This window comes from Lepisma saccharinum, chromosome 3 (assembly GCF_977018435.1).
Source record: "Lepisma saccharinum chromosome 3, izLepSacc3.1, whole genome shotgun sequence".
Classification (NCBI taxonomy): Eukaryota; Metazoa; Arthropoda; class Insecta; order Zygentoma; family Lepismatidae; genus Lepisma; species Lepisma saccharinum.
In genome coordinates, this window is record NC_139231.1 from 123,977,107 (window position 1) to 123,996,671 (window position 19,565).

Sequence of the window (19,565 nt, forward strand, 5' to 3'; positions counted from 1 at the left end):
TACCTCCAAAGTTGCTTAACTTGTTAAACTGTAAATCTCAATTTTTCATAATGACAAAGTGAGAATGCTTGAAAATTTTGATGCAACTGGATGATTGTTAGTTTTAACTAATGAAATTAATAACAAAAATCACCAAGTGCTATTGTATCTTTTATTTTGACTTGAACGTCACATTACAACTAAAAGCTTTACTCTCTTTTCTCTGAATTAGAGCTGAAGGATGGATTTTCCCAAACTCAAAAATTCACTTCACACTATGATGGAAACATAGTTTTCACTTCTAAGCAGAGGTGTCAAATATAAAATGAACTATAAATACACAGGTGAAATCATACACTTTTTTTTCCCAAAATTGGTGAGAACCCACTTCATATGAATTGACCCTATGCTATATTTTATAGATATTGTCAAAGTTAAAGTATGGGACATCAGGATTTCCACTGATGTTGTTTTAACAAATTAAAAATTAGCTTGATTTTTCTAGATTTTCTAGGTATTTTAAAATAAATTTCCAGCAATTCTGTAGCATTTTTTAAAGTCTGCAGAATAGGTTCCAGATGGACATATGAAAGGAATGGTTCCTACTGCGAAAAACAAACATAATATCTTAACAATTCATTTACTTATATGCCTACTCTATCAAATTAGAGTTTGGAGATATTTGAAAGATCCATATTCACTTAAGTCAAATAACCATATTTTATAGTCCCTGACTTTTCCAGAATTTCCAATTCAGAAGCATTGTTTCTAAGCATACCTGTAGATCTTAGTTATTTTCTGCAATATATCAGTTTTCCCTGGATTCTTCTTGTAGCAGGATATGATTAGTAGTCGTTGTTTAAATTCACATGTGTCTTTATCTAGGAAATGTTTTAACAATTTTCTTCCACAGTTCAAGAAGACTCTTCAACAGACTTCCCTACAACATTACCGATGACCGCTACAACAGCACCAGATAGCGCCATCAACCAAACGTCACTGCCCACAACTACAACTAATGGTCAAAGAGAGGGGAAAGCAGGATTTCCCGATCTTACTACAACAATAACATATTCTCCCCCAGAAGGATCAACCGTGGAGACGATAGGAGGGCATTCTAAAGTCATTACTATCGTCACATCATCATCTTCATCAACTAGATCTGTCATGTCCAGCCACAAGAAACCACTTGGCCTTGATGCGAAGAAGGCACTAGATGTTCCCAAAAACAAAACAGAATCGACAACAGAGAAGACGGTAACTCAAATAATATCTGCAGAAACAAAACCTATGGATCATGCATCAGGTGGTAAGTTGGCTCAAACATTGAAGATATCTTCCACGACAAGCAAACCGACCCCATCAACAAACAACAACATATTCAGCAGCAGTCGTATACAGCTGAAAGTAACTGACATTTCTGCTGGTAAAAATGAAACCAATGCAAATAAAGAGGATCCATCAGACACGAAAACTGTCTTCACGAAATCCATCCTAATAACTAAAAACACTAACAAATCAGGTCAAACAGTGAACAAGGGATCTTCAAATAAATCAACGCAAAAAACCGTGAAAGACTCATCTCCCAAAATATCAAGACGTCAAGATACTTTCATCCTAAAACATTTCCCAGAGATTCTAACTCCAGGTCAGAGACTCAATAATGATGACATGGATGCCGTACGGGGAGTAGTTGTGGAAATCAAACGAAAGCCGCAGAGTATTACTGTAACGTGATGATATGCAACAGGAGTGCCAATATGGCTAGAATCAAAACAGCCAGTCGTGTGCGTGAATGTCAAAATGAGTAGTATTTATACCGATTCTTCTAGGTGTACATGATCATTACGATTCTATACTATGTATGTGTGTTTGTGAACAGGACAGTTAAACATGAACCTGAAACTACACTTTTTTTTAAATTTTGTATAATGACGAGTTTCTGTTACCATATGCTGGAGAAAGCTTGGACTCTAAGGAAAAGAATGTGTAAAAGGTGTGCAGTTGCCATGTAGATAAAAGCATATCGATGGTCCAAATTTCGAATGATAGTGAATGAAAGGTAATGTTACTGTAATATGATTTAAAACTTAAAGAGAAGGCAATGTATGACATCTATAATCTCAAACAGAACCCACTACTTTCAGTGCAACGTACAACACATGCAGGCATGTGCAACTTAAAGAGTGCAACAATATATCAAGATAAATGCAATATTTAAAACAGTGATAACCCTTCTGTCTACAATTAAATGTAATGCCTTTGATATGGCAAATGGGCCTTCGATATGACGATAAAGCATCGTTAGTTTGATTATGTGTCACATGAAAAATCTGTAAGCGACACCTAGTCAAATTGACGAAAATCTAATATTATTTTTATAATTTTTTCAGGGAACATTTTTTAGTTTTAATACATTATATTTTATAACCAGTATTATTGTAATGACCACTAATTCTTGTGTAATATAAAATAGCAATTATGTAAAAACAACTGTTTCTATTTTGCACAAATAGTGAATAAGAACAAGATTTTCCCTGAAACAGAAAGAAGTGATGTACCATCAACTTGTACTATGGTACTTTGTAGCCATTATGTGTCGCCATAACATAGTTGGCACTTTTAGCCATCCTGTAAAAAGTGACTATGTAACAAATTTTATGTGGTTAATGGGAAATAACATAAAATTTATATATGTTCTTTGATGCACAGTCTTAGAAAGATTAAAGTGAACACAGACTTTTATTAAAACTTGACATATCATGTATGATCATAACAGTACTTCTGAGTAATAAGAGGTTAACTTAATATACATTAAAGACTTCAAAAGAACTTATGAAGAGATTACAAAGCATCTAATTTCGTTCTGACATAAGCTCCAATTTGTCGAATTGTAAGTATTAATTTCCATATTACATAATTTAATGCACCCTGATCTATTACAGTCAAACTTAGTTTGACTTTATGTCCAAATTCTTACTTCCAGATAATATTCTTACAAGATAATAATTATCCTAAGGTTGTAATTTATACAGTAAAGGTTTCACTTGCCTTCCTCTGCCACAATTGGTCGTTACAATGGTGGTATCTTATTTTTCAGTCCTTTTTATTTTCTGTGATATGTGTATCTGCAATTCACTCTCAATAAGCTTTTGTAGTTTCCAAAAATCGATAAACTAAAATTAGAAATTGTATCACTTGTGTAATCCTTTTAAATAACAATTTTTGTGATGAATGAAATATATGAACGGCAATGACACATTGGGAAATCCATTACATTAGAATTATAAATAATATCAGATTATTTTATTACTATTTTTAAAGAAAACTATCTTCCTAGAAAGCAGTGTAATCTTCCTAGTGAACACAAATTTACATATGTTTTGCCAAGAAAAACTTTGCAATTGGGAAAAAGTAAACAGAGAAGACAATATAGAGCTTGGCAAATGTTATCTGTGAGCTATGAACTCTATATCCGCATTAAATGAGTGCTTTGACTGCACTATATTTTACAATTACTTCTTGAAATTGCTTTATTTTAAGTTATATACTTAAAATTAAAATATAGAAATGTCCAAGTTCCGTTTGAATGTGAGAAGCATATTTACAATGAAGCAACTTATATTGATGCCATACTCATTTAAATTAATTCTCAATTATACAGTACCAACAAACCACTTTCATAACATTGCAAAAACTGAAATTCTGTGTTAGAGTGCAACGGAAAAGTAGTTAACGATTGTTCAATTAAACAGATTCAATAAAAAACAATACATGTGTCCATGATAAGATTTATGTAAATATTACTGGACACGTAAGCCAGTGAACAAATAAAATCTTTCAAGTTCCACCTAATACCATACAGGATGATATGTGTATTGCTATCTATGTACATGTAAAAATATTACTGAAGATATGTATGTGAAAAAATAAATTACTATACAAAAATATTACTTTCTTTGATAAACAGCATTAAAAGTATAACTGAATGGGAAGATTACATTTTGTATTTATTGAATAAAAGCCAAATCACTACTTACATGTAGGTTAACAAGTTGTTTCCAAATACTGACTTCAGACCTGTTGCCAGATCCTTCCTCAGGGTAATCCAAAGAAATCACATTTAAAGGATAAAAAGAGAATAAAAAATGATTGGAAGGATGAAAGTCACAGAATTAAAAAAGTGTCGTGATGGTGGCCCTATGACTTTTATCGTTTCAACCATTTATTTTCAACCAAACTTTGCTTTTTAAAAAGAGTCTTTAAAACCAAACGTGAGTAGCGATTTGTGCTTTATTTAAAATTGCAAGCTATGGTTATGTGTACTTGAACATTTTGCATTGCATTTATTATTTAGCATCATTTTTCTGCCACTTTCGGCTAATTGTAACAATGAGGATGAGTGATGATTAGATGAAAATGATGATAGGACACACAAAACACACCCGTGCCCAGACTAGGATTTGAACTTGTGAACTTGAGTAGCACTTAAATGTACTCAACCACCAAGCCAGCGAGGGTTACATTCTGTAACTAAGACTGTAATAGTGTGTTCTAGAGTGCTGCAAGGAGAGAATTTCACTAGAGCACCAAATAGTTTGCACGGATGATGCTAGATAGCGTACGAAATTTAGATCTTCTTCACTTGTGCAAATAATGCTCCAAACGGCAAAACAAGCAGTATTCGAGTGAAGCACCTTAGGACATGAATAACCATAATTTGTCTGGTAGTGAGCCCTCAAATATAGATCATGAAGTGAAAGATGCAGTGACATTGAAACTTAAGGGAACATAGTCATCATCTCCATGGTAAAATGTACTTTAGTCTATCTTACTAATACAGAGGTTATGAAAATGAAATAGATGATTGGGGGCTCACACTGCCAGGATGGATATTTTATGTACGGTGATTGCCACATTAAAATGATATTCCATTGTAAATGTTCGAGCATAGCATGCTTGAGCATGGGATATTCGAACGACGTTGAGCAAGCAAAAGAGTTCCATGCAGTACTCTAGTGTGTACCTTCTTTATCTCCACCACTTTTTAAAAGATGCTAAACTATAGTGGAATTTCAATTTTTGTCTTGCAGAAACCTTAAATCTTAAAATGCAGGAAAATGTAAAACCTGGGAAAATTTTGCAACATTATCCTCCATTGTGAGCATGACTGATTGTGTAATGCAGGAAAATGTAAAACCTGGAAATGTTAAATTTGGGTTCCATTGTATTAATTTAAAGTTGCCATCGAGAGTTAAAAATCCAATGACAGATGAATAACTGTTACACTTCAAAATTATATGCCACTGGCTAAATGCTGTTTTGTCGCATCTCCACTTCTCATCAGAGATGAGTCAATGATGCTATCCTGTTCCTTAAAGGTTAATGCATCATGTTCCAAATCTGGCAGTCAAGTAGTGTGATTTATCGACAATAATAAAACGTTCGCTCAAATCCTGCATTGCATTCAAAATCCTCATATATCAAACTTTGATCAGCTTTGATCGGTGCAGATGGACATACGACAAAATAGTATTCAGCCGGTGATGATTTATCATGGATTTATCCTTATAATTATCTAAACAAGATATATCAAATTCTAATTAAGTCAATCACGACAATGGGCATGAATAGATCGAATTGACACAAGAAAGAACACAAAAACAAAATGGAAACTCATGTCAAAGCTGAAATAATGAACCTTAAATTTTTTGTGGCCAAGTTCAAGTCTGTTAAATTCTGTGAACAACTATATTAAAACAGAGAAAATTATATTTACTTGAGATATCACATGTAACAAAGCATTATCACTTTGAACCCATTTCCACAGATACATATCAATATTAGGACTGAGCTGATGCATCGGTGAGTATCGGTTGATTTTCTTTTACCAATACCAAAGATTTTCAGTGGCTAGAAAAGTGGGCAAAGGCAACAACTTGTCTCAACATTTGTCCTTTTTAAAAGTTCGTTCACCCTTCCTTGTGACACATTGGGAGACCAGCACAGGAAGTTCCATAGATTTTTCTACAAACACTGGATAAAACCCCACCTCACCCCACCCCACCATGCGTATTGGGTTTGAGCTGGGGTTGGCTCCTGCTATTACAACAGCTCAAACCCATCATGTGCAACAGACAAAATGGCTACACCAGCACCCTTAGCGGTAGTCAAGGAAACAACAACAGGAACCGGAAGTCAACCAAGCAGTGAAGCATCGAGTTCCCAAGTGGATGGTGGCAGAGGCCACCAAAATTAATAGACCATTTACAGGTAAGTTTCGCGGATATATCTTTAGTAACTCGTTTACATCTTATATAATATTTTTTAGTCAAGAAACAAAGAACAAAATAGGTATTAACGTTCTTTTTCCTCCGTTTCTTAGTCTGTGGTTACATACAACAATACTCGATTCGCATTGGAGAAATTAAATACTAATTAATTAATTTACATATTATTAAGAATCGACCTATAATTATACTAACGTATTAAATAGACACACTTTTATTATTATATTTCTGAGACACTTTGTTCGGACTGAATTTCCAAATATATTTTTAGATATGTGCCTAGTGATGTGAAGAGTTAGTGTGACTCTGTAACTAGCTTTTGCTATTTTAAACTGGAATTATACAAGTATCGGCATTGGTATCGGAAAATAGTGGTATCAGCTCAACTCTAATCAATATTGATGCTTGAATATCGTGGCAGTTAAAGGTTGTGCAAAATATTGATTAATGTTAATCTGTAGGTATTCCACTCGAATTATATGCATGAATTTAGCACTTTTTTTCCTTTAAAATATTAAAAAATTACATCAGAATGTTATAATACCTGTTATGTAATCACAAAATCCAGCTCTCTCACGCAATACTGGTGCAAGATAAATGGGAACTTCAAAACTTGCGTAACTTGCAGGATAATTACGTTTTTTTTGTGGACCCCATGAAAGACCAAAATACCAGAAAAGTATTGGCTGGTATTGGTTCAGCCCTAACCATCAGAACACGATCTTTCCCTACAATCTGTAAGAGTAGCAATGTGTCCAGACATTTGATAAAGGATGAAAGAGGATGGGGGTGTAACTTAGTTAATTGTTTTCAATGGCATACTGATAGGTAAGTAAAGGTAAGGGTTTGATACCTTGTGGAGGCACATAATGGTTTGAATCCCACATTACACTGTAGGTCCAATCCCGATTAGCCTTTCTGTGCATAAAGTGGACTTAAAACAAAAATTCAAACATAAGTAAAGGTATGGGTAAGCGAAACATGTGGTATATATGAGGAAAATAAGAGAAGAAATGCGCATTACAAAATTTCATATTCTAACAAGTGCTCCCCTGTGCTTAGCACCAAGCCATGAAGGTGTATAGGGGATGTGGAGGTAACGTCGCAAACTTTCTTGATCCAGTCGTGAGTGGAGATGATGTGATCAGCATCACGCCCCTGACTGCCTTTACCCCTCAGGGTTTCCCCCAGGTACCCATGTCATTCGAGGGCTGGGTGGACACCGGGCCACTTCTGTTAGAAAAGTTCCCGGATTTGAACTGGCCAGAGGTCGAACCTGGGACCATTAGTATGAGCCACAGCGGCCACATATTCTAACATTACATACAATTTAAATACGAGAGATACAACTGATATGAATGAATATTATTGTTTCAAAAGCATTAGGAACAATGGATATTTTATTTAGTTTAGCAATTAACAGTTGATATCATGTACCAACTTTTAAACATAGGCTTGATGTTGATTGATTTGGTTTATTTAACGTCTCTTTTCTGCCACTTTTGTCTAATGGCAAAGATAAGGATAATTGATGATTCGAAGAAATTGATGAAGAGACACTCACAAACAACACCTATGTCCAGGCAGTAATTCAAACCCGGGACCCTTGGTATCATAGTGTGCTGTGCTAACCAATCTGCAATGGAGGTCAGCCACTCACAAAGGACATCCATGCTGAGGCCAGAAGTGATTGATTGATTGATTTAGTTTATTTTACTTCGCGTTTTGTGCCTCTTGGCTACTTTGCGAAGATGGGGATGAGTGATGAAATGATTAAATTGATGAATGGACATTCACAAACAACCAAGCCCAAGCAGTATTCGAACCTGGGACCCTTGGCGTCGCAGCGCGATGTGCTAACCACTCAGCCACAGGATCCGGCCCGAGGCCAGAAATGGAACCCAGGACTTCTGGCATTCTAACATACTCTGCTAACCACTTTACCACAAAGGTCAGTGCATGTCATGTCATGAGCAACCACATGACGAAACCACAAATTGTGAAATAACACACTGCAATTTTAATTTATCATGTTTTTTAAAAGTGCAAGGTGCATTTTCTACTGTTTTGCCACGAAATGATGCGAAATGAGCTTCAAAACTCGACATGAACTCTTACACATAAAATTTAGAGTTTATTTACCAATGAAACACTTCTGAAGTCTGAATTATCATGCGAGTTATACAGATCATGGAAAATGTATTAATTCTGCTGTAAATCTTATCAGCGATGTGTGCACAATGATTTCAGTTATATATACAAAATTGTCAATGGGGAAATCCGCTGCAACACACTTCTTGAGGAATTCCACTTTCGAGTACCCATACGCACAACACGCAACACAAGATTGTTATACAAAAAAACCTAGACTAGAAATTCATAAAAGATCTCTATTTTACAGACTCGCAACACAATACAATGATCTCTCAAGTATTGATATATTTTCCTCAGAGTTTGCCTTTTGGTCTTCTATCAGAAGAAAGTAATTAATATCACATAGTGCCATCTTTTACTTATTTTTTTTTTGTTCATTTGCTATTCACTTTCATGTTATTTTGTTACTCTTAATTATTTTTTATTTTTTTTGCCTATTATTATTATTATTATTGCTTTTCATTGTTGACAATTTCAGTGTAAAATGGCAACCTGTGCTGTATCTGGAATTTTATCAATAAATAAACGGACTCCACTACACAGGAATAAAGTAAATACTCTGATAACTACATAAGTGTATTATCAGAAGGAAAATGTACTTTTTAAATCAAATTTAGGATTATATTCACCGTATTTACACGGACATTTAATTTTATATACTGCTTTGTTGCTGTAATGTGCCCAACTTTTCTACCACAATCTTGGATCTCTTATTTATCATAAATAAGTTGCTCTACTGTCAGATTACAAATCACAGATTCTCGAGTTTGGACTCCAATTTAAAATTAACCAGTAGACCTACATAAAAATTAAAAGTAAAAAGTAAAGTAAAGTGCTCCCCTGTGCTTAGCACCACGCCATGAAGGCGTATAGGGGGTGTGGGGGTAACGCCCCACACTTTCATGGCAACACCGCAAGCACAAACTCAAAGCACCAGCATGAAGTTTCCACAGTTCAAAGGACATCGCTGTGTGCCATGTTGTCACGTTTCACATACAGCATTACTCCATTGTATAAAAATCTGTATAAAATCGATTTTGCAATGTGAATTGACAATGATAATGGATTTTAAAAACAGATGCAAAGAGCTTCAAAACAAAACCAATATTGTATTTGTAGGACTACCCAATACTAAGAAAAAGTTGTTTCCCAAAATTAATAAGATTTTTTTTTTTTTTTGACAAATTTTAAAAATCTAAAATCTAAGAATTGTGTTGAAAATCTTACTGCCTGCACCGTAGTAAAATTTCAACATGATTGGACAACAATTTTTGAAATATAGAATTTCAAAGAGAGCGATCATTTCTAAAACTCAAAAAAAACCTGCACCTTTTTTCTCTCACAAAAATAAAAAAAAATGTAAGGCATTCTCGCAAAAAAAAAAAATGGTTAGCATAGATTAACGCAGAATTGAATAATCTATATTTTGATGTAACTCATTTTTATGTAGGTCTACTGGTTAATTTTTAATTGGCGTCCGAACTCTAGTATCTATAATTCTTAATCTGACAGTAGCCATTTTTTTACATGTGAGAAATGCAACTGATTTTAATGGATATCATTGTTTCAAAACCACTAGCATATTCTCCTTAGATTTAGCAAATAGCAGCTGACCTCATGCAACTTTTAAACTATGCTTGTGAAGAACAGATTGCAAAACTACAGGTGCGGCAGACATATTTAGACGATTTAAATTTGCAAAATGTATATTAAACTCCAGAATAACAATGAAAACAGTTACATGACTGGAAAGTACATGCAAGAGCATTTCATGTGATGCCTATGTCTTGAAAATAATATCACTCAGGTGGGCACCATTCTCCCTCAAACAAACCTCCGCACGTCGAAGTACAGCAGCCATAGCCTTGTGCAGCATCTCCAGTGGAATTTGCTGTATTGCAGCGCGAATAGACTCCTTTAAGTCATCCAACGTGTCAGCTCAGGTCATGTAGACCTTTTGCTTCAACCCCCACAGAAAGAAATTAGAGACAGATAAGTTCGGCGAACATGAAGGCCATGTGACATTTCCCTGACCTGACATGATCCTTCCTGGAAATATTCCACGAAGAACAGTCATCGATATCCCCGCTGTGTGAGCTGTGGCACCTATTAAGACTAAGCCTACCCACTTCTGGCTGTAAAAAGTCTGTCGGCATGGTAACATATCGGTGAGACGTAACAGTTGCCTGCACAAGGCTATGACTGCTGTAATTCAACGTGCAGAGGTTTGTTTGAGGGAGAATGGTGTCCACCTGAGTGCCATTATTATCAATACATAGGCATCACATGAAATGCTCTTGTATGTACTTTCCAGTCATGTAAGTGTTTTCATTGTTACTCTGGAGTTTACTATACATTTTGCAAATTTAAATAGTCTCAATATTTCTGCCGTACCCTATACTTTTAACTGTTAACAAAACATGTCACGTCATGTTATGAGTATACATGCAGTTGATATAAAACAGAACAAGTTTTTCAAGGAATGAATTTTAATCAATACACAGTACTTACATCTAACATGTACAATTTATAAAGGACACAAATACAGTGTTACAATGAACATAATGAATAATAATATGAATAAATAAATAATAAAACCATGAATAACTGAAGAATTTTTTATGCTGTGTGTTTTGTATCTTCCATTATCCCAGATGGCATATCTTGTTAAAATTTGTAGCTACAATAATTTTACAAGTTGAAAACAGAAATATTTTACATTTTTACACAAAGAACATAACTGACTAGCTTTATATTTAACCCACCAAAAAGCAACACAAGGTTACATTTTTTAAAACAATAACATACAATTAATATTCATAATATTACAATGGTTAGACACATAATCATGGCATTAAAGAAAGACACCAAATACTGTTTGAATCTTGAAAAAATGTCTATAAATGGCAACCAACAGATAAGTCACAATTTGTTTTGATACATTGTAACTAGTGCCACAAGACAACAACCCAGTCAGAAAATCCTTACTTGATACTGAAAAAAAATAAGGAAAAGTTATGTAGCAGAAAAGCAACAGGAAAAAAAATGCTGTCTTATAAAAAAAGCCTTACATATCGGAAATGACTAGTATCAAACACAGGCAGTATGTATCTGCATTCCTATTGCAAGTTAGAATCATTATACTTTCAAAGGCAGAAACAAAATTTGTATTCTGATTTGTGATTTCTCTAATTCCAATGTAAATTCATTCATCAGTCAGTGAAGGATCATACTATAAACATTTGCAAAATAATTTGTGAACATTGAATTTAATTTAGAGAAAACAAACAATTAAAACTACTTCTAAACATTTTCTTACGTCTGAATTTTGGTAACATGAAGTATAAGTATACTGGTACACGAACTCTCAAAGTCAAATATCAAACCACGTTATACAAATATACGAGGGTCATCCAGAAAATAAAGACCGTTTGGTTATACAAAATTAAAAACCCAATATTTATTGGAAAAAACAATTGTTACGTACCTGAAGCTTCCTTCACTTCTCTACATAATCACATCCTACATTTAAACATTTGTCGTATCTGGGCACGAGCTTCAGAATTCCCATGTTATACTCTTCTGCCGCAAGTTCATTAAGCCAGGTGGTCACTGCATTCTCCAACTCTTCATCATTTCCAAAACGTTTACCATCCAGAAACTCTTTCAGCTTAGGGAAAAGGTGGAAATCACTAGGAGCAAGGTCCAGACTATAGGGTGGATGATCAAAAATTTCCCATCCGAATTGATTCAGCAATTCTTGAGTTGCACCAGCAGTGTGAGAGCGGGCATTGTCATTCAAAAGCACAATTCCTCCAGAAAGCATTCCTTGCCTCCTGTTTTGGATGGCTCGCCGTAGTTTTCTTCGAGTCTCACAATAACTATTTGCATTGATCGTAGTGCCTTTTGGCATGAAATCCACCAAAAGAACACCTTTACGATCTCAAAAGATGGTTGCCATGACCTTAATGAATTGGCGGCAGAAGAGTATAACATGGGAATTCTGAAGCTCGTGCCCAGATACGACAAATGTTTAAATGTAGGAGGTGATTATGTAGAGAAGTGAAGGAAGCTTCAGGTATGTAACAGAATTGATTTTTTCCAATAAATATTGTGTCTATCATTTTGTATAACCAAATGTTCTTTATTTTCTGGATGACCCTCGTATTATCATTACTATCACTATTATTATTACCATAACTATAAAAGTAGACCTCCATTGTGGAGCATGGGCATCCCAGCCTGGGGATGGGTGCTCTCTCCGTAAGTGTAAAAGTAAAAAAAAGGTAAAGTGCTCCCCTGTGCATAGAACCACGCCATGAAGGCGTATAGGGGGTGTGGGGGTAACGCCCCACACTTTCTTGATCCGGTCGTGAGTGGGGGTGATGTGATCAGCATCACGCCCCTGACCGCCTTTACCCCCCAGGGTTTCCCCCAGGTACCCATGTTATTCGACGCTGGGTGGGTGCCGGGGCCGCTTCCAACCTTAGAAAAGTTCCCGGATTTGAACCGGCCGGGGATCGAACCCGGGACCTTGAGCATGGTAGTCAGACGCGTTACCGACTGAGCCACCGCGGCCACCCTCTCCGTAAGTGTCCCTTCATCAATCTCATCAGTCATCCTCATCTTCGTGATTAGTCACAAGTGGCAGAAAAGCAAAGTACAACCACCCAAATCAATCGATCAATCACTACTATAAAAATAAACTCTCATGTATTTCTTGGAATGCTGATTGCCCTAGTACTAATAATTAACCTTTAGAGGACAAAGCCTCGTGCACATGGAAAGTCCCTGCAGGTGGGACCTTTTCAAGCATGCTGCGAAGTACAAAAATAATTGTAGCTTGAAAATTAATTTTCGTAGAAAGACGAAATTGGTTTTGTTTTCTATCCTAAAGACAGGGCTTTGAGCAGAGGTAAAATTTATATTGTGCCTCCCAATAATTAGTGTTAAAGGAAGAATAAAATTGAATTTAAAAAAAAAAATCGCTCCTGTGGCCCACACAATAGACCGATGTGAATGAAAAAAAAATGTAGTATGTAGAAGTTGTACATACGTACAACCATGTAAAGTTTAACTGAAAACATACTGATACTTCTAGGCTAAAAAAATAATAATGTGTAAGAGCAGCAGTGTTGCTAGCTTGCTTACAGAACAATATCTGGAATTTTGCACCTGTCGTCGGCCCTATAGATTCTGGATGGACCAAATTTGAAGGGAAGCATGACAAATGACTACTCTTTGAGAATATGTGATGCTCGTGCCCAATTCGAAAAAAAAAGAAGATCACAGCTTTCGGAAAGTTGTGCATAATTTCCAAAAATTTTGAACTTTGGACCTTTGCCCCCGGGCCACCCCTTGATTGCCAAATGTTGCTTAAAGTGTTCCTTATTAATCATTATTACATGTACAATTTAATATTTTCTAAAAAATGCCGGGGCTAAGGAATTATAGTCCTTTATCTTAAATTTATTCCATAGTGAAATGAAGGACTATTTAAAAAGACACTTGTTAATAATAGTAACAATGGACATAGTGTTTTCTAATTCGAATATGTATACCTTTAGGGGTATACTAATGAATAAAAAAAGACAAATGAAATATCGCAAATAGTTTTTAAGAAATGGCATGTTATTTCTTGTCACGTGGTCTGGGCAAATTTCGAAAATCGAGCCTTTACCCCCACGCCCCCCTTGGACCCTTATTGTCGCACATTGCATAAAGTGTTGCATTTTACTCATTATTACATGTAACATTTAAATTTTTCAAATAAATGCAGTGGTTTAGAAGTTAAAGCAATTTTTTATAAATATATCCCATAATAATACAGGAGTAACAAAGGACATTCTCAATCTCCGCTCGTTATTAATAGTGACAATAGATATATTGTTTTGCAATCCAAGTATTTAATACCTTAGTACGTGTACTAATGAACAAAAAAAAAAAGAACTTAAATATCGTGTGTAGTTTTCAACAAATGGTGCATTAGTAATTGCTGCCTCGTGGTGCTGTAAATGTTAAATCATACTTTCTGCAGTATTCTATGAAGGGTTCCCAAGATGTGTTTGAAACCGTGACAAGTTTTATCAGAAAGTTTTCATTTCACGACAGAAAGTCAAACCCTAGATAGCACTGCTAAAAATTGAGGAATTTTATCAGTTTTCATTGTCATAAACATTAAAAAGAAAAGAGACAAATTAAAAATACATCTGAATTATTAGTAAAAGTGTGTGTGAATATAATTTTTGTACATGCTCATTGCTGTGAGTTTTCTCCCTATCTGCTTAATATTCAAGATGATGTTGCCAGTTTATTCTTTGTTGTTTGGTCAAATTACTTCTCCACTTGCTGACCTAAGAAAAATCATCTGCGAGAACACGAAGTGTGTTGGTGGTGTGCCAACATCACTTCTATTTGCACCCAGATGGAAATACATATGAAGAGAAAGAATGACACATTGAACGTCAAGGCACTGCTTATACATTTTACAAAATTGCTTCTCCTTGATAATCATTGGATTGTCAGCACTGCACAAAGGATGATTCCATGCCTAAGTCAGTTGACCTCCTTGGCAGAGTGGTTAGCAGAGCAAGTTACAATGCCAAAAGCCCCAGATTCAAATCTCAGCCTGGGCACAGATGTTCGTTGTTTGTATCCCTTCATCAATTTCATCGCATCATCACTCTTCCTCATCTTTGCAATTTGCCAAAAGTGGCAGAAAATCACAGCAAAACAAACCAAATCAATCAATCACACCTAAGGGTTGAAAGAGTAAGGAAATTGGGTGAATCTTGCCATGGATACTGCTTATAGTGAAAAGGAACCTAACTGTAGATGCAACAGAACAACTAGTGGCATCATTTTACCATCTGAAGTAAGTAATGCTGTGATTTCAGTAAGACCAATAACAAACACTTCATGGAATGCCGACTTGAACATAATTACGCACCTGTTAAATATAATGCAAGTGCAGAAAGTGTTTTATTAAGAATTTATATAGAATCCCTCATTAGAGCTAGCTGGAGAAGAGGCATCACCATCACGGAAGACAAATCAGCTAATACAGCCTGAAAGAGAAAGCAAATTATAACCTTAAGAGAGAAGCAAAATAATCCACATAGAAAAACTAACAATAAAATCAATGATTTAAGCATAACTTATCCCTTGTGCCAACGTTTATTAAGAATAAATAATAAAAGTGATTAATTCCGTTTCTTTAAATGCAGTATTTCCACTGCTTCAAACAGGCTTTATCAGGTAAGATACAATTTCCCAAGAAAGCATGGAAATAAAATGCTATGAGTATAAGCTTCTGGTTCAAGTATGCAAGTGGTGAGTTTCTTTCCAGTAATGTTTTCTAATCAAGAAGTCCCACACCGTGGCCTTGCAGTCTAAGGCATCATGCTTTGGGCTCTGACTACAGGGTGAATGCAGGACTGCAGGTTCGAGACTCCTGGGATTTCAGCCTGTGTATGAAACCTGTGACCACCCACCATCATGAGGAAATTGGGGAGCTACAAATGAGTAGCATAACTCGGTCACGGAAACCTACAACAATGACTGGGGGTTTGTCATGCTGACCACACATAACCCCGCAACTGGTTGAATGATCACCCAACTCGGCAGGTGGGAGTGAGGCTGGCAGTCAGTAAGTAGACCCTGGCCTTGTAGGCTGTTACACCATGGGATTTTATAATCAAGAACAGGGTTCCTATTCTCATCACTTCCCATATTCTCCGGATTCATACTGTCACAGGAAATTTGCCATCCACCCAAGAGGAACCTTCCACACCTCAAACTTCACATATCCTTACTTGCAATATCAATGGGGAAACATCCACAGCTCTCAACCTCAGGCTCGATAACCTCCACGCAAAACCTGGACTTCACTGTTGCCATCCAGACAAACAGTCACAATATCCCCTTCAACGACTGCTTCCGAGTAGCGATCATCCCCCAATCCATCAACACCTCAATACAAGGAAGAAAAGAAGGGCCTACATATCAGCCATGAGTGCAACTACATGCCTCTGGTCTGAATAAGGCCACTTAGTACGTAATAGCTTTCTCAACCAAACTCAAACCTTCCCTCTCTGGGCTACCTTAGGTCCAAGCCTGGAAACGGGCCAGGAACAAGGGAACGCACATCAGGGTGAACATCTCCACTCCTCTCATCCCATTCACCAACCCTCTCCCTTCTCCTAACATTGCCACATGCACAGACCACACCAAACACTCACAATCTTGGTGAGAGAACCACATTTTTCCGTGTCAACTATATCTGGATCTGGCAACTTAGCAGGTTGAACGTTCACTTCCATTTCCATCATCTTTTATCGACATCTGAAGATACAACCTGACGTCTCGAAAATTTTAACTTTCCCAGTGCCTGGTGATTGCTTCATGTTTTGTTGTATAAATTACTTGGCATGACCATCATGAGTCACCCTGCCCCCTTACTCTGTGCGCTCGCTCAGAGTAAAGAGAGCATAAATGGTATTCATGTACCCGGTGCATATGCATTGAAAGCTCTTCCCCTCGAGGACTATACAAGACATATATGGACTAAAATATGTCAATATCTGAACATCTGATGCTGTCATCATAGCACCCTGCTATGAAAACTAACTGACCACTATGCATAATACAACTCCGTAATAAGGGCTACTCTCATCTTGAGTTATTTGTTTTTATTATATAAAAAAATGTAAGTAAAGTGCTCTCCTGTGCTTAGCACTATGCCATGAAGGCGTAAAGGGGGTGTGGGGGTAACGCCTCACACTTTCTTGATCCAGTCGTGAGTGGGGGTGATGTGATCAGCATCACGCCCCTGACCACCTTTACCCCCCAGGGTTTCCCCCAGGTACCCATGTTTTTTGGCAGAGAAACAGCAAAATTTCAATTGACGTAAAATGCATGAATAATCACAGGAAAAAATACATTTAATGATGGATATGCATGTACATAGTATGCCATTAACTCTGACATTTACATGTCATTTTTCATGTCACTTTACTTCTTAAAGATTACATCAGAAAGATTTATTTATTTTATTTATTTATTTATTTATTTAAAAAGTGTTTTAAAACTGCTGAGAACAGCTTTTCAGCCTTAACACAGCAGTATTACATGTTACATGTTACAAGGTTACATGTTGCAAGGTATCCAAAACCATAGTATTGGACAAGAGAGCATTCCAAAATATTTAGCAAACATAACCTAAAACTACAAGAATTTTAAAAATGCATTAAAAAATATACAATTGTTACATTTCAACTATAGAACTATAAAAGAGTTCTTAAATAATTATCCTTATATATGAAGTTGAAACTGTTTTAACAACATTATCAATATCTATCTCACGGTATTTGAATTATAACTGTTTATGAGATACAGAACATACTTGTTATTTTTGTAATTCTTATCAAGACATAATAATTCGCTATTTCCTCTCAAATTGCATGATTTCACCTTAAGCCATATCATACGAAGCAGTTTTGGTACCATATATTTTACCTCCAAGATTCCTTCCATGATATGTTCCATCTCGGCGTACACATTCTGAAAGTCTGCTGTGGAAACTCTGGAATGCCGGCCGTATCATATCTTGAGGAATATCAGTGATTTCTACTGCAATCTTCTGTTTCAGTTCAGCAATGGTTGAAGCACGTGTGTACACTTTACTTTTGAGATGTCCCCACAGAAAGAAATCTCAAACACTGAGATCAGACGATCTCGGAGGCCATGAAATGTCACCGTTACGTGAAATGATCTGCCTTCCAAACAATTTGCAAATTGCCTCCATCGACTGTCAAGCAGTATGTGATGTGGCTCCGCCCTGCTGAAACCACATTTTGTCGGTGTCAAGATGTGCATCATGCAACTTCGATGCAAAGAATGTTTCAAGCATAGCAACGTATCGATCTGATGTCACTGTTGTTGCAATGCTTTCCTCACTTTCAAATAAAATAAGGGCCGAAAACACCATGACTTGACACTGCACACCATACTGTAACCTTGGTGCTATGTAATGGATGCTCGTGAAGCTGACAAGGATTATCCTGTGACCAGTAACGGAAATTCTGTTTGTTAACATAGCCGCTAAAGTGGAAATGGGCTTTGTCAGAGATCAACAAATTGTTAAGGAGATTGGCGTCCTTGTTAACCTTAGCCAACACCAATTCGTAAAACTTCTTACGCAACACAGGGTCTTCAGGATGTATGTAATTGCTGCACAATCTGTAACTTATAGGGGTGGAACTTCATTTCATGCCATATTCTTTCTACGCTTCTTCAACTACACTGTCGGGTTGATGCATGTTGTCGAACGGAGCGGCGAGGGCTCCTCTGAATGGCAACTCGAACTGCTTCAATATTCTCTGGTATACGTACTGTTCGAACTCTACCTGGGGGCTTCTTTTCAACGCTGAACCGGTTTCTTCTAAATTACGCACCCATGTTGTAATCGCACGAGCCGATGGGATATGAGCATGACGTCCTAGCTGGTAATGCTGCCGAAATACCCTTTGTGCTGCAGTCACACTATCACCGTTTTTATAAAAAGTTTTCACAACGAAAGCACGCTCCGAGCCATTCCAATGCTGGATCATTACTAAATGGCAAAGCCTCCTCAATGATGTCGCATCGATCCCGAATAAATGCCGGCGCTACAGTGTTGTCAATTCCACATTCAAATTTTGCAGTTCCTCTGCGCCACCCTGAATATACATTAAAAAAACAATACTCACCTCAATATGTTGGAGTGTATTTACTTCCAATAAATTTTCTCTCCGGAAACTCAATATTGAGACTGCCAACAGGGATAAGATTTCAAGTGAATCGTAGGCAAGGACTAGATCCCAAAGGAAGAGCAGTTGCTCTGGGGGCAGATGACCACTGAAGCCTCTCATTAACCATTTGAACACCACACGGACCCTGGAAAAAAAAAATCATGTTGGTTAATTACACAAAATTTGTGCATACTCTCCTAAATATGTAAATACCGTGGTGGCTCAGTCGGTAACGCGTCTGACTACCATGCTAAAGGTCCCGGCTTCGATCCCCGGCCGGTTCAAATCCGGGAACTTTTCTAACATTGGAAGCGGCCCCGGCGCCCACCCAGTGTCGAATAACATGGTCAGG

At 36.7% G+C, this 19,565-nt stretch overlaps 2 protein-coding genes across 5 annotated transcripts in view; one reads left to right on the plus strand and one right to left on the minus strand.

Annotated features, from left to right (window-relative positions):
• LOC145985393 (uncharacterized) overlaps nt 1–3,447 on the plus strand; it is a 120,059-nt gene extending 116,612 nt beyond the window's left edge. The window contains exon 4 of the mRNA XM_083119366.1: nt 893–3,447. Coding sequence (XP_082975492.1) covers nt 893–1,716 — 824 coding nt within the window. The 3' untranslated portion in view covers nt 1,717–3,447. The remainder of the gene's footprint in view (nt 1–892) is intronic.
• A 7,454-nt stretch (nt 3,448–10,901) lies between these two features.
• LOC145985997 (TBC1 domain family member 19) overlaps nt 10,902–19,565 on the minus strand; it is a 79,032-nt gene continuing 70,368 nt past the window's right edge. For all 4 annotated transcript variants that reach the window (XM_083120155.1, XM_083120157.1, XM_083120156.1 and 1 more), the window contains exons 13-15: nt 19,172–19,358; nt 15,373–15,490; nt 10,902–11,417 (exon numbers count right to left, since the gene is read on the minus strand). In XM_083120155.1, the coding sequence (XP_082976281.1) occupies nt 15,416–15,490; nt 19,172–19,358 (262 nt within the window). In that variant the 3' untranslated portion in view covers nt 10,902–11,417; nt 15,373–15,415. The remainder of the gene's footprint in view (nt 11,418–15,372; nt 15,491–19,171; nt 19,359–19,565) is intronic.